The sequence below is a fragment of the Rhea pennata genome, chromosome 11 (genome assembly GCF_028389875.1).
Source record: "Rhea pennata isolate bPtePen1 chromosome 11, bPtePen1.pri, whole genome shotgun sequence".
NCBI lineage: Eukaryota > Metazoa > Chordata > Aves > Rheiformes > Rheidae > Rhea > Rhea pennata.
In genome coordinates this window covers 5,997,412-6,013,707 of record NC_084673.1, presented here as the reverse complement: position 1 = coordinate 6,013,707, position 16,296 = coordinate 5,997,412, and the positions used below count along the sequence as shown (strand labels likewise).

The following is a 16,296-nucleotide window of genomic DNA, read 5'->3' as shown; positions in this document are numbered from 1 at the left end:
CAATAATAAGATTAAATTGTTTGGTATTAGCAGTGATAAGGATTACTGTATCAGTGTTTAGTTTGGTAGACTTGTATTACTTAGTGCCATTGACAGTAATCACATAAAAATTCTGGAAATTTAGCAATGATTCAATAATAATTACCAGATTGTGCTGTAAGGCAAAGGGAAACGCTGAAATACGAGCAGCCAGTGCAGCATTTGTACAATGACTCAGTGTGATGCGATTTGTACCTTTAGAAAATTGATTAAGCTGATTCACCTTAATCTTTTCTGGGAGGTGGAGGGGAGGTACACTATTTCAAATCAGAGTAGGATCTAACAGAAGCAAATATTAGAAAAATGCTTTCAAAACTAGCTAGCTACTCTACAAATCCGGCAACGAATTTTGGCCTTGATTTAGGGGAATAACTTATTGTTGCCTCTGTTTAGCCACTGGGCACTGTGGTAATACAAATAACTAGTGATGACAACATTAGATGTTTACACATGCAGTGAGCACTTCAATACAAAGCACCTCAGTCTAGATAAACAGATGCAGTTTTTACACATGCTGTTCTGGCAGTCACTTTTGCAAATTTGGCCAAAGAGTTTAATTTTTATTATTTACCATTATTTTTTTACCATCTTCAGTGTGCTCAATGTACCAGACACACACACACGTACACACAAATACAGTCACTGTTTCAACCTCAAAGAGCTTCTGATTTTATGAAGGAAAGCTGTAGAACAAGTAAGTAGATACATAAACACTGAAAAGATGACATATGATGAGAATAGACTTTTATCTCCCTTATTTTGCTCTCAGTAATAACTAAAATTTGGATGTTATGGAGAATATGTAAGCTAAGGTAAAATACAGGTATTATGCTATTAAATGAGAACAGCTGGGGCATTCCATGCACAGGATTACAGACAGGAAAGAAGTTGAATTTTTTCCACATGGATTACATTACGACGTACGTATTGCACACCCAGTGTTTGCAATTGCTTGTTCTTTCCGACTTTTCTCCTTTCATACAAATTGGACTTCTGTCCTTACAAAAACTATTATATAGCAAAGGAGGAACTAAGATATGGCATTGGTGTCACGCACTGGAGCAGCAAACCTGTCCTGCCAGCTACCCAAGATCACGTGTTGCCTTCCCTCAAATTCATTTATCTTTTGACACCGCTTAGTATGCTCTATCTAAATTCAGAAGGAAATTTTGCAATCCTTGCACTGGATAATATGTTTTGGCCAACATTCTGAAAAGATCACCAGAAAGAATCCTCGAATCACATAAACACAGAGCTAGAAGAGATTTTAAGGGGTCTGGCACTCCCATCCCCTGCCCTGTGATCACTCGAATCAGCGACACATCTCCAGTGTTCCCCAGAGGTCTAAGGTGTCCACTTAAGTCAGAGCAAGCAGATTATGACTCTTCAGTCGTCTCTTCTTTAAACTAAAAATCCCGATTCTTCCATCATTCCTCATTAATCTTCTCATTATTCTTGTTGATTTCCTTTCGACTCTCTCCAATTGGTTTATATCTTCAAGTGCGGTGCCCTAACAGTGGTCCTGCTGGTGCCTTATCCTTGCAGAGCTGAGTGGAACGATTGCTGTACGTCTAACAGGCTTCCCTTCTGCTCATGCTTTCAGGAAGAGTGCTTCCCTTTTCATGATACCATGACACTGTTGACTCATGCTCAGCTTGTAACACCCCAGATTATTTTTCTGCTACTTAGCAAGCTGTTCTCTGCCCTGTAGTTCTGCAACTAATTATCCTGTCTAAATGTTTTATCTTGTCCCTATTTCTCTTCATTTAGATTTTTTTCAGGACCACAAATCTAGTTTGTCAAGATCATTTTGAATTCTCTGCTTGTCCTCTAACAAACCAACAGTGCTTACAAATGGAATAGGGATGCTTTTCTGTTCCATTATATTCATAATTTATAAAAATACTAGACCAAGGACAGAGTAAGAGCTTGATTCTGCATCTCTTGCATTAAGCAATATATAAGTTCACATCTAAGAAATTATTCACTCAGATAAATACAAGCCAACTTGAGCCAAGACTGAAAAATTAGGTCCTTAGAGTGTAGATGTATTAGTAACACAGATTGTTGCTGGTAGTTGTCCCAGCAGGAGAGTAATAAACAAGAATGTGCAGTCAAAGCCCATTTGGAAAGAAGGTTGGATGGCTATAGCAATTTTCATGCTACCAATTTTCTTTCCATCAGCCATGGCAGTTACATTCACCACAGGAAACCCACTATAGTCTGTCACAGTATATGCTTGCGCTTTTGGATTTAGATGATTTTGAAATACTTTAATTTTTTCAAAATTCTATGTACAGATAAAAATTTATAGATGAATCTGATTTCCCTGGTTTCTTATTTTAGCCTTAATGCATTACGATTATTACACAAATGAAGCTGAATACACATGAACATTTTACTGTTAGGGACTTCAGAGATCAAAGCAGTTAAGAACTGTAGCTTCACAGAAAATGTGGAGGCTGTTTGGTTTTGAACTATAATATAAAAACTGCTATACAATATCACAGATGGAGGTCCAGTCAGCATAGTATCTAACAATGTGCAACATTAGATACTTTGGGAAAAGGGGTAAGAAAAAGATTATAGGTAGGTGTTTCTTCCTGTAGCATCCCCTCCTCAGGTATACCAGTAGCTTACATATTTTCTGAGCTGGCATTTTCTGCACTTGGATCACTCTTAACATGCTTCTAGTTTACTCATTTTAGCTGAATCATTGGAATATTTTGATATTTAGATGAAGGTGCATGGTATAAAAGCTCTAGAATCTCAGATTACATGAACTGGCATGGTTCTATTGATTTTTATCTCACAATGACAATATGCACCAATTAATGATTGGGCCTACAACATTTCTGAAAGATTTGTCAGAAAATACCATAATAAAAACTAAAAGGACAGAAAGAGTGACTGCAAAATTAAATTAATCATTTTTCTCCAGGGGTAATGCAAAAAAGGACAGTCTTTAAAGGATTAGAATAAATCAGCTATTGCAATCAAATCTGCAAATGCAGCAAAATTGAAAGATGCTTGGCAGTGCTGCTGAAGCCAAACAAGGTCAAAATTTTAATGAAGTTCTACTAAAAATGCATAAGCAGTAATTGCATGATTGAACTGAAAATCTGAGAAACAAGGTTATATGGGAAATAATGTGGAAGCTACAGTATGATTGCTGAAATATCAGCTCAAACTTTCCTAAACTGCTCATTAGAGAAAAAGATATTTTCCACTTTGGGGCAGCTTTTTTCAGCTAAATTCCTGTGTGCCCAAAGATGAAAGTTATGTACCTCAAGCAGTATGTATATGTATGGAGAGGAAGGAGGGACAATGCCCTTTTTCTCCCTCAAGAGTCCTTTTATCACTCAGGGATTTCAATGTGCTTGGCCTTTCTATTTCAAGCATGCAGTCTCCACTGTCTCACTACAAATATAAAGCTGAACATGTGGAAAACTCCATTTATTTCCCTCCCTGCAATCTGCATCTTCTACTCTGAAGCTTTGCATATGCAGTAAACGAGGCATGTTAATCTGCAAGCACTGAGGCCCCTTGTATATGTGTCTGTTGAAATGGAAAGAACATAAAATACCATCTCATTTGAAAATTCATTTTGGCTGACCATACCATTTGCAAGCATTCCTTTCAGCAGACTGATTCCTCTCAGGCTGATTTTCTTATTTTTCCTCAGAGGAAAAAAATGGATAAATGGAGGTTGCCCCCCTTTTATTGCACAGTGTATTAAAGAAATTCCTTAACTGGAAGGGACATATAGGTAACCTAATCACATTCAAAGGCACACAAACCTCCACAAGTACTCTATTTGTAGACATATGGATAGTATAGTCTCGTAACAACACATTACCTATGGATCTTGCAAAAACATAAAAACTATATTCTATCATGTAGTCTGACCATTTTTGTCATGTAGTCTGACCGTATCCATAGTAGTTTATGTTGTACAGCACTAGAGAAAGCATTTTGGATACATTTCAAAATAGCTGTTGGTGAAAGGCAGTGGCAAAAAATAACAGTGATAACCACAGACTTTGATTTCCGTGACTCTGTTTCTCACCTGTACAGTGAAGGCAACGCACCTAATTCTCTCTCAGTGGAAAGACGAAGTTTAATTTCAGCATGTGCGTAAAGCACACTGAGATTGCTAAGTGGAAGCGCTGTGCAAATGCAGGCTATTATTACTACATATTATTAATGCAGACTTGGGAAATTGGGCACAGATTTTGTTCTTTTTTGCCCCTTTAGCTGCCCCTTTGTTTTAAATAACAATAGCGAGTGGCGTTTTGTAACACCAAGGGGAAACGAGAGACAAAGACCCCTCTGACGTCCCCATATTGGGGAAAGCCAATACGACGAACGAGAGGCAAAGAACGGAGCGAGTCTGTGGTCACACTTTTCAAGCTAAAATGGAGCCCTGCTCCAAAATTTTCCAGAGTTCCTTTAAACTATGTGATCAAGTTGCTACTTTTCCACATTCTCCCTACTTTTGGGACAGCTCTGTGGCTCTCGGACAGGTAAACGTCCCTTGGGGATTTCACAGGCGCTTTTCTGCACAAGGCCCCAAGCAGGTCTCCTCTGGTGAGGCCACTGATGGCCCTTCATCCTCGCCCTTCCCCAGGCGCGAGCCCAGGGGCAGAGCGGGAGAGGACCGTCCCAGAAGTCACCGACCAGAAAACGGGCAGCAAAACGGGCGGCAAACACGAGGCACGGGGACAAGAGCACGTGCGAGCTCATTCAACGCTTTGGGTTTTTTTTTGTTTATTTCTTCTTTTTGCCGGACGGCTCGCTCACCTCACCTCACACCGTTACGCTTTCGGGAACACGCACAACGGCGCGTTTGGGCAGAAACGGCCGTGTACAAGCGCCGGCAGCGCGCAGCAGCGGCCACGCACAGGGCGGGTGCGTGAAGCACCTCACGGCCTGGCCTGGCCTGGCCTGGCCTGGCCTGGCCTGGCCTGCGGCCGGCGAGCGCCTGCAAACCCGCGGGAGCCGCACACTCGCGGCTGCCGCTTTCTTTCCCGTTCAATGAACCTAAATTTCCACAGGATTGGTAAAACCCAAGACGCGCCCCCGCGCCTGCGCACTGCGCGCCGCGCTCCCGCCTCCCCCTCCCGCCCGGCCGCAGTCGCGCGGCCCGGCGCTGAAGATGGCGGAGGGCGGCGGCGGCGCGGCCCCCCCCTCCTCCTCCTCTTCCTCCTCCTCCTCCTTGAAGGGGCTGCGGGAGCAGATGGGTGAGAGCCGGCGGCGCGGCCCCGGGAGGGAGGAGAGGTGGGGGGAGGTGTGGGGGGCGGCCTCGGGGCCCCCCGCGGGCACGGCGCGGCCGCCCGGCCTGTCCCCCCCCTGCCCCCCCGGCTCTGCCCTCGGCCTCCTTCCCCCTGTGCCGCCCTGGTGGCGGGGAGCGGGCGCGGGAGCCCGGGCGCTTCCGCCGCGCCCTGAGGAAGAGGAGCGCCTCCCGCCTTCCTCGCGGGGCTGCCCGAGTCCCCCCGGCCGCCGCCCGCAGGTGGCCGCGGCGCGGCCCGCCGCCGGCCTCGCCTCCTGGCCGGGCGCGGGCCGGGGCCGGCGCGGCTGCGGGGCCGCGGCGCCGAGGGACTCGCCCGTTTTTCCTGCCCTCTTCAAGATCCAGACTTCCTCCCCCGGAGGGCTCTTGCACGCCGGCTCGCCGCTGCTGCAAGTGTTTTGCCCCTGGTGTCACCTCCCTCGGCTGCCCCAGAAGGATGGGACAGTCCCCAACACTGTTTCCTAATGAAAACATTCTTCTTCCTTTCTCTTCTTCTTCCTTCCTTTTTGAATCGCTATCCTAAGAGGGTTAGAGAAACTTAAATATAGCTCTGCGCTGCTTTGGTCTTGTCCTCGGGTGTGTTTATGTATCTATTTATACTTGGGATCCTTAATAATATCATACTCTGTGGAATGAGAGTTGTGCAGGTGTGAAGCATGCTCCAGGATAATTTCGTGGTGCAGCTGCACACGTTAGCTTTGTGGGTGAGCCATTATAAAAGATAAACATCTTCGTATCACAGACTTAGAAAAATAAGAAGAATTATCATGATTTTGATTTGTTAGTTTGATCTAAGCTAACTAACCTGGACTATGTACAAAAACTACTCTGGCAAGCTCTCCTTTGACTCTTTTTCAATGTGTCTGTGTAATTACTTAAAGAACAGTGCTGGCCAAAGGTCATGAATCATCAGCTTATATCTGGCAGGTTTTCTTCTTCAGCATACTGTGTCAGAAATACTCATTAATTATTTCATTTTTTTTCCTTCTCCAAAATTAAGACAATCTTAAGTGCTTCGGAAAGATAACGATCTGCCAGAAGGTGCTTCCCACCTGTGCAAATCACCATCCTTGCTGCAAGAACTGCTGAATTTTATTTTGTGTATTGGATGCTCATAAACTGGGGGTCCTGAATGTTTCTGAAGGCCTCATGCAGAGGCCTCTCACGCTTCCTGACAGCCATCAACATTTAGTCCAACAGCCAGAGGTGAAAGGTTCCTTGAACCAGGCAGCTCCATCTCTCTTTAGATACGCATATGCTCAAATATGCACATCATCTTGAGAACAACAACAAAAACCCAATTAGATCCTAGAAAGGGTAGACCTTTATTTTTATTTTATTTTATTTTATTTTATTTTATTTTTTTGCCTGAGGGGGAAGAAGTCGCTGAACCAGAATCTAAACTTCAGTTTACGTGGAACGTGTTTCTAGCAGTTACATGTTAGAAGATGAACTCACGTTGCTGATGTGAATTGAAGCGATATTGTGAGTGTACAGGCCACTGCGCTTCTGTTCCTGCCTTCTTGTCAGCAGCATTCCCCCCCTATCTGGAGAAAGCAAGCAATGTTTAGAAATCATCCTCACAATCCAGTGGTTAACAGTGGAATTTGCAAGATAATTGCCACTGTATTTGTTGCTGCTTGGCAAAGTTGTGAACAGCAACCAAGTCTGATACTGCAGCTGTTTGGAGCAGATCTGTAAAAAAGACCATTAGAAACCTTGTTCTGTCCCACGCTGCTGCTTTTTGGCAGGTTTGGAGGTGTGGGCAGAAGAACATAACTCTTTCTTTCTAAACACTGTTCACTGAGTAGTGAGCTTCTAATTTGTAAAATTTCTGCTAGCTGGAATACTTACCCCCGGTTCTGCTGGTCTGCGGGCAAGTATACCTTAGCATCCTTATCAATCTGGAGAGCAAACATCTAAGAAAAGCAGAATATAGTGCCACAAGCAGCATCAGACCTTTGACTGTGAACTTCTAGCTGGAATTCTTCTGTTTAAGGATGATAGATAAAGATGGGCAGCATCTTTCTGGATCCTCCTGCTACTCAGGATTGGCGATACATTTGTGTTCCTTTTCTAGCTCCTTAATACAAGACACTACAGGATTCTTGCTCCATACTTCCGCTCACTATTATTAGCCTTTTGATACTGGTTTGGTCTTTGGCTGATTGAACTTCTTAATTGTTCTAGGCCTTGAAAACGTAGAACCCCATAATGCCAGATGTTACTAACTTCCATGTCAGTGTGGTAAGTTTAAGGGAAATCTTTTTCTTGCCAATTTAAGCTAATATTGAGAGAAGAAAAAAGTGTTTCTTTATCAACTGTATTTGAGATTCTGCAGGCCAAATCATGCCTGCAGTGTCAGTTCTACAATTTCTTTGCATTAATTTTCCATCCTTACGCACTTGTCCAATCTTACTTCCTTTAGTTAGGCAGCATAAAGCAGAAAGCTCACGCAGTTAGAATCTAGTTAACACTTCTGCTGGTGATGCACGAACAGGAAACCTAAACTAGATGTGAAGTGTGATTGTATGCTGTGAAACAGCAGTGCAAAAATGGCAGTTTCTTATTCCACTGTTGTGCTTTGTGAGTGCTGTTGTCATACTTCAAATTCAAAGGAATTTTTGCTAGTATTTTAATACTGTAAATGCTACTGAGCTTGTAAAGATTTGAGAAGGGGGAATAGTCAGTTACTTGTCATTTACACAGTCAGTGAGGGTTTTTTTCTGAGAGATATCGCTAACTAGAATTTAAAAATATTTTAAACTTGTAGTCTGCATTTATTCTACTGTTTTATCTTCATTTTCACTAAAAACTGAAGTCTTGACCTTTGTCATATCAGTGATAGTGGATGTATGTTTGCTTTTGCAAGAGCTTGGCTTCACTGTTGCTAGGTTTTCCACAATATACTGAATCACTATTGGGAAGTTTGTTCAAAAAATACTAAAACAGTATATATACATATATTTTTCCTTTTTGAGACCTATACAATCTTTTAGGAAATCTATGCTATCTCAGAACATGGAACCAAAATAAAGTGCCCTCTTCCTCTGGCCTTTTTAAGCAAATCTAGCTGCAGGCATAATTACTGTTACTTCCATAGCTAAGCCCAGTTTGGTTGGAACTTATCTACTAAAAGTAACAGCTTCAGTCAGTTTAATTGCTTCCTCCCTGTGTAAGTGACACTATCTGGCTTTGTCTGTCTTGCCTGGGACACAGTTCCTTTGACTTCTTTACTGATTATGTACGTGCAGAATTAAGACTAAAAGGAGGCTGAATAACTAATAGGGAAACTTCATTGCTTAAGCAAGTAGTCAGGAATGTATGCTGATTTGTGTGATCTCTAGGTAATAGCTATCTAATAAAGTCTGACTTAAGAGCACAAGTTAAAAGCAAAAAATATAGAAGTACTAGAGAACTTGGCAGGGGCTTGGTGGCAAAATCACATAGCAGGAGTTAGTAAGCTGGAAGATGAGTGGTGTGTAGCGAATGTGCTTTGGGATCGGGGAGCACCTAACTGTCAAACAACTGATGAATTAACCTCTGCATCGGAGTTTCTTCCTGGAAGAAAGAATTTTCTTTTTAATGTAGATTCTCAAAATCCTCTGTGTTTTACAGAGTGATTGTGACCAGGGGTGGGCTTCAAAACATGTCTGGGAAGCTGTGAGACAGGGAAGCTATTCCTTTGCCAGGTTCCTAATAGCATGGAGACATTAGAGTGAAAACATCCTCAGTATTCAATTGTCCTGCCTTGGTGGTATTTGCACGAGTGACTCATACTGCTTCAGTCTGTGGAGCAAGAGTGACCTAGTGACTGGGGCATTACTGTCATTCACTAGATCTGGGATTAGTTTCTTGTTTTGTCAGATTTCTGGTAACTTTGGAGAAGTTCTTTCAGATCTTTGTGCTTCAGGTTTTTTCCCCTGCAAGGAAGTAGTAGTAGTGCTGCTTACCAGAGTGCCAAAGTGATAAATGCATAAAACTGTACCAAAATTGGATGTCATGTAGGCCCCAGTGGTGAGAGATAATGTTCCCTGGTAAGGCTGAAAACTAAATGTAATAGTAATGACTATTAGTCTTAATTTCATTCTCTTCTTGTTGGTGGAAATACAGTAGTACAGAGTAGAAATAATTTCACACTGATTCACAAAGATGTATGCTACACATTAGGTGCTTAACATTTTGAGGATTACTTCCAGTTGTATGTGGTCTATAAAAAAAAGATTTTATTCTAATTTAAAACTTTCTAAGTTCTTCAAATTCCTCCAAATGCATTCAAGAAAAATATCCTCATTGCTGTCAAGCATATAAAAAAATCTCAAGTAATACCACATGCAAATGCAACATATTTCTCATATGGAAACTTCTCGTGTAGAATGTTGGATTCTCTACATATTCCTTTATATGTTAAAATTGGAAAACATACATTTGGATTTCATGCTTCAGTTCGGATGAAAGTATTAAAGAAGTCTTGCAAGGATTGCTAGTGTAATGGCAAAAGCCCAGAGATACCATGGCTTGAACTCTCGCTAACTGTACAAAGCCATAAAATGTGACTTGGATTAAGGACTGCCTCCTCTTTGTGCACTTTCCTTAAAAGTGTGCCTATCTGTGTTCTTACTGAAAAGTGTTGATATTAATTCTCAGTTCTTAAATGTGGTGAGAGATTTTAGAAAAAAAAGGACTGAGATACTGTGCAAGATGCAGAAATACCCTGAGATAGTCATAATTACAGAAGTATTTCTAAATATTTATATCTTTAATTAAAAACTTCATTGTTCAGAAATACCTGCAGTCATATTGTGAAACGATATTCTGATAATTAAAATTCTGAGCATGCAATTTAAGTGACTTATCTGAATATGACTTATCAGATGACTTGCGGTGCTTTAAAAACAAACTAGAGACTTCAAATTCCTGGTCTACCACAAGTGAATTAGAACCATTTAGCTTCTAATTATACAGCTTTACAACCAGGTAGTTCTTAATTGAGGATATGCTTTTGATATGTTTGCACAGGCCTGTCCAGTAATTAAAACTGTTCTAGATGTTAGTGATTAATTTGTCTGGAGTTTGGGATTTGTGGCAGAAAATCAATTGTTGTTCAATATGTTTTAATTTGAAGGAGAGAGCCATTAGGTGCCATATATAGTGCCCCAGTGATCCACAACATAAATGTGTATTGTACATAATGTAGAGAAGTGGGCATTATCATCTGCTTTTTAAGGCAGGCAGGCCTGCTTGCTTGGCATTTGTGTTCTTCTAAATAATTTTCATTTTCCAGACAGTTTTGAACTTCTGCTTTCCAAGTGAAGGATTCCACAGTTCCAGTTGCATTTGAAGCAAATAGCACTAGCAGTGTTCAGAACGCCTAGATCCCTTCCTCACAGTGTTTTCCCTTTTCATAAGTCAAAAGGAACTTTAAAAATATTGTTCTTTGAGTGCTTAACGGACTCTTAATTTATTAACATCTACTGATGTTTAAATGTGCTAACCTAAATCTTGGGAGGCAGCAAAGATACAGTATTGGCCTTTGAACTATGTTTTCTGGGCAAATGTCTTAAAGCTTTTAAGTGTTAATATCCCTCTCCAAAGTTAGAGAGAGGTTGGTTACAAGAATAAGAATTTATATTTAAAGAACAAAAATCAATAAATTGATTCTGTTAAATGTAAAGTTTATCTTCTCTTTAGTTTTGTTGAGATTGTTTCTTAAAGAAAAACAAGTTTGTGGCATAATGTTGATCAATGGTAAGTTGTGTTTTGGACATTCAGAGCCTCAGGTGGTAGTCTCCAGACCAAATCAGTTAAGTGTTACCTTACTCACTTTCAGATTTCTCTGGAAGACTTCTCTGCCATTAGATAATGATTAAGCAGAAGATGAACTGAGCCTTCAATTTATTAAACAAAATCATAGTTTCTTAACTTTTTATTGTCCTCTTCTGCCCTTTTATCCTACTTGTTTTTTTTCACCCATCTGTCATTTTTCACTTACCCATTCTTTAAGCTTGTGGGCAGGGGTCGATTCTTGATTAGTTCCCTGGGGTCTTACGTTATTTTGGAGGAATGCCTCTTATCAGAACTTTCATTTTAATTTTTAGATTAAGCATTCAGTTTTAAGAGAATTTACAGTTTAATTCCATTTTATACCACAGTGTTCTGCTCTAGCCTCTACTTTTGCAGCGTTAAACACTGTTAACTTGCCACCATCTTCTAGCACTGTTGTGATGGAAGCTTGTATGTCAATGCTGTATTAGCCTGAAGGCTCCTCTCGTGGAGGTAATGCCTATGTAGCCCCTCTTGTTGAGAAGCAGAAACAGTATTAGGATGAGTTCTGAAGTTGCTGTAAGAAATTCATCCAGTGTACAAAGCAAGAGCAATAGTTTTCATTGTATCATGTGAAGAAACTATTATCCTTCCGTCTGAAAACAGCTCAAAATTGTGCTTTTACAGAATGTGTCTCAAGTTAGTTGTGACTTGCAGTGCTAGGCTGTGCTACTGGGGGCATTGTTTGGGCTGGGTGCACTCAACAATAGCCAGCCTGCGGGCGAGAGGACAAAAGCGTTCGCGAGAAAATGCTCTGAACGAGCAAAGGAACCGGACTGCTCAGGAAGGGGGGAAGCAGGGGGTAGGAGAAGCTAGCTGATTTCCAGTGTTACAGATAGTGCAACTGAAAAGAAATAATACGGTGGGGAAAACAAATGTGAAGGAGAACCAGAATTTTTTCTTGAAGTTACTTTTTGCAGCAGGCTTAATTTAAGGTGCAGATGTGTGAACAGGAGTGAGTTTAAGGACCCTTCCATAGCTAGAGGACTAAAGTGGAACTAGCTGATTTGTGCCTCTGTTTAGCTTTTGCTGACACTTAAGTTTGAAGTGCCAGTGGGAACTAAACTGCTGTGCAAGTCAGATGTGGGACTGCTCTCACATGCATGGACCTGATCCAGTCTGAGGCACAAAATACATTTTTTTCCAAATTTACTCCAGGAGCGTGATGCACTGGGAAGCATTAGCTTTGAAAGAAAATGATCTGTATGGCAGAGAAGGTACAAATAATGCTCTGCTCTGTGTTTAAAACTCCACCATTTTGCATTTTTTGTTCTCTGTGTAGCAGTTAAAGCTGTGTCTAATTCTGTCAGGTTTGGAGCATTTAATCTGTATATACCTATATGTAAATGTACAGCTTATGGTGCATAACTCTCAGTTTCACTGTGAATCCACTTGAAGTAATATAAGAGTATATTTATCACATAAACTGTTTTCATGTTGGGCCAATGTGTTAGGAAATATTGACACTTCCACTATGCAGAAATAGATAAATACTGATCTCTGTTACAATTATGGAGGTTCAGAAGGTACTTTTAGTCATAATTTGTTGCGTCAGCATTAAAGTCAGTGTCTAATATTTCTTTAAAAGAAATCATCCAAGGTGGATGAAAGCAAATTCTGTTTATTTTGCAGTTGGCAAGAAGAGTTTGTGGTTACCAACCCACAGAAACTTTGTGCAAAAATATTCTCTTTAGATTGAAAATGCAACCTTAATATATTCTGGTGGAGAATTTTACATAGAGTACAAATATCTTAGTGACTTGCTCTTTCACTGAGAAACAAAATGAGTATTCCAACCTTTCCAAATCTTGGGCTTCTCTGTAGCTGTGTCTTAATACCACCGTGCTTCTAGACAGCAAAGAAACAACAGCAGTGCATGGCCATTTGCTAAGGAATACAAATGGGATTGTAAGGCTTGTATATTCTTTCGTGTAGGAAGCATCAATTCTAAAGAGAGGTCATTGTGCAGATAAGCTTTGTAAGCACAATGCAATAAACAGATTAATAACTAATGCCAGATAGAGCAGGGAAATCTGAGTTGTATTAAACCTTGCAGAGAGTGGGGAATATGTGAACTGGAGAATTCTCTCCTTTGAAATATCTTTTTTGTACAAATCATATTATCATATCAAAAGTGATTGGAGAAGGAGCCCTTTCTTAAAAAAAGGCCTGGAGAAAGCTGGATTGTGCTAAATGCAAAGCTTTTTCACTTGGCTTTTCGAAAGTGAGTAAGAACTATGGGGGAAAAAAACAGAAGGAAACGGAGAGCTAGTGAGTAATTGAGAATAGAGTATCTGCCACAGTTCAGTTTTGTGTCTTTCAGATGATGAGTAATAGCATATCTTACTAATAAAGAACCCCAAATTGTGAAGCCTAATCTCTTTTTCAGAGAAGGGAGTGGATTTAGATTGTCAGCTCCTTTAGAGCCTTCTGTGCACATGCTTCATGCAGTGGTTCCTACCAGCGTTAAAATGGCTTCTGCAAGAGCTGGTGACACCTCATCTTCCTCTTTAAGCACTAGGCTGGCAGTTGCCTCATGACTGAGTAGAGAGGAGCCTAACTCTTGGCAGAGCAGTGTGAGAAAGTCTAAAGTAAGAGAACAGGGGACACAGCAAGAATGAGAATGATTCCTTCCATTGAGGTTATGCTGCTTTTGGACAATAATATGGTATCTCTGACTATAGAAAATTTTTTGAGATGGCTGTTCTTTCTTCTAAGGACAAATTTTGATTCCTTGGTCTGTGCTCTTACTACCTTCTAGTTTGGCTTAGCTTGTGTTCTTCCCCTTGGGAAAAGTGAACAGAGATCAACCCACAAATTATTCTAACAAGTAACCTTACTGGTGCCTCTCTGAGCATGCCTTAGGCTGAATAAATGTAGTAACATGTCTTGGAGATTGCTTCTGCTGTGTCCTTTTAGGTTGCCTTATTAAAAGTAAGTAGTGTTTTGTGGGTGTGGGTTTTTTTTTTTTTTTTTTTTTTTTTTTTTTTTTTTTTTAATGTTACCAGCTCCTAGCTATAGATGTTTAAGGGTAAATAATAACTTATATTTTTTGAAAAATGTCTCAAGTGTTTTTTTGTGGACCCGCTGTTCATACACTACAAAGAAGTGCTTGTATTGAGCAGTTTTGCAGTGCAGTCTGTATTTATGATGAATTAAAGAAATCATCCTAAACTATCTTGAACGTTGAGAAGAAAACCAGATTGTTTTAGAGAATTAGTTGCAGAAGTAGACTTAAATACTACCATGACAAGTTCTGTGGGAGAGAAAAGCACATTAATGTAATAAAATAGGTAACACATATAGGGAGTAAATATAAAATGAAAGCCTGCAAACAAAATCTAGAGTAAGGATAAGACAGCATGAAGCTCTCTTGGCCTACTAAAGCTGAGAGACGGCATGTGCTGTTTTATGGAGGTCTTTGTGCTTCCCCATCTGGTGAGTGACCAGACAAAACAGGAGAACCATCTGCCTTCCAGCTGGTCAGTCAGGAGGTGCCTACTGGGAGGCTTGTGTGTTTGGTTGTGGAGGAGTCAGTCAGCCACTGCAACCCAAAGTGGGAGATGAGAGTTACTGGGAAAATGTAGGAAGAAAGAGAAGACGAGGATAGCATAGAGCGTCTTTCTGCCTGTTGTTGTTATCTACCTGTTTATGTGAGGGTGCATCCTTATTCTGGAGCAAGGATTATCCTCTGAGCAAGGATTGATGGTGTAAAAGTAGTACTTGTCAGTACCATATCATCTTGTACCCGTCTGTCTAACCTGTGTTAATTAATGAATGGAAATCAGCATAAAAGAAAATGCACAGAGATCTCCAACTAGAATCCTAACTTCTCCTGCTTTCCTAAGAGCATGTGCCAAAAAAATTATTAAAAGAAACAGGATCTGAAATGTTTTACGGAAAAAGATTACTAGCAGCTAGGCAAACAGTAAGTGCTATAGCGGAGCAAGACAAAAATGGCATATTGCAGATTTGATGCAAGTAGAATTCAGTATTGTTTTATTCAGAGCATACAGACTTATTACCTGCTGTAAACTTTTTTGAAAACATTTAGATTTAGAAAAGGTTTAGATAACAAACCTTAACGGCCAGGAGAGCTCCTAACCTTAGTTTTCAGTGACTCAATCTGGGATTTTCGTTTGTTTTCATAATGAGTCATTAAATCATAACAACCAGAAGGATTGCTGTGAAAATCAGTGTGTTCTGCTTTCTTTCTCGCTCAGTATGGGAAAGGAAGAGTGGAAGAGTGTTTTATCAGTCCAAAGGTACCCTGAAAAAGATGTGATGGAAGTCCTAAACCTTGCTAGATACAGAGCCAGTACAGTTCTTGATGAGTTTTACTAAGAACAGTGTGGGTCCTTTGACAGTCTTCCTTGGCAGGGACCAAGAGTATTACCTCAGGGCAAGGATAGAAATAGAAATTAGGTTTTATTTTTAGCTCCAGTCTCATCAGGGCATATTGGAAACCTGATCAGTGAGGGGAAGTGCCGTCATACTCAGAGCAAGGAGAGCACCGTCATACTTGTGTTGTTAGCTACGTTATGAGCTGAAAGATATTTGAAAGAAACGGAATAGTTTGTTTTATCTGGTGTCTTGCCTCAAGGAGTGGGCAATTCTTGATGCTTTTGTTGGTTTGGTTTGTTCATAATATACTTGACCAGATACATAATGTTAAATGAGGATGAAGGTTCAGTAGAAATCTTGGTGAATGCATCCCCCAGTAACGTGGCAAATGACATGGGTTGCAGTGAAATGGCTATTAACTGGTTTTCCTTTCTGGGTATTCTCAATGATTAGGGAAGTATTAGGCTCATTTCGCAGAGATAGATTGCTTTTGTGTAAAATTTTTTTCAGTGAAGCTTCACTCCATAGCAGATGACAGCGTTCGTTACAGAAAACTGTACTAAAAGACCTGTAAGCATCCTTTTTAATATTTATACATATATATTTAATATTTAAATATTAAATATATGTATTGTTGAAAGTTAGAATTTATTCATATTACAACAAAATAAAAAATGTATTTTTTAAAGGTTGCACAGTACAATAGCATGCAATTTCATTTTTTTTCTTACAGCTGTAGAACGCTAGTTTTAAAAGATCACAAATTTCTATTTTAAATTTATGATAAAAATCAGAAAGGT

At 40.3% G+C, this 16,296-nt stretch overlaps 1 protein-coding gene across 1 annotated transcript in view; it reads left to right on the top strand.

Moving 5' to 3' along the window:
* The first annotated feature begins 5,175 nt into the window (after nt 1-5,175).
* Nucleotides 5,176-16,296, top strand: part of MAP7D3 (MAP7 domain containing 3) — a 45,287-nt gene continuing 34,166 nt past the window's right edge. Inside the window, exon 1 of the mRNA XM_062584660.1 lies at nt 5,176-5,282. Within this exon, the coding sequence (XP_062440644.1) occupies nt 5,198-5,282 (85 nt within the window). The 5' untranslated portion in view covers nt 5,176-5,197. The remainder of the gene's footprint in view (nt 5,283-16,296) is intronic.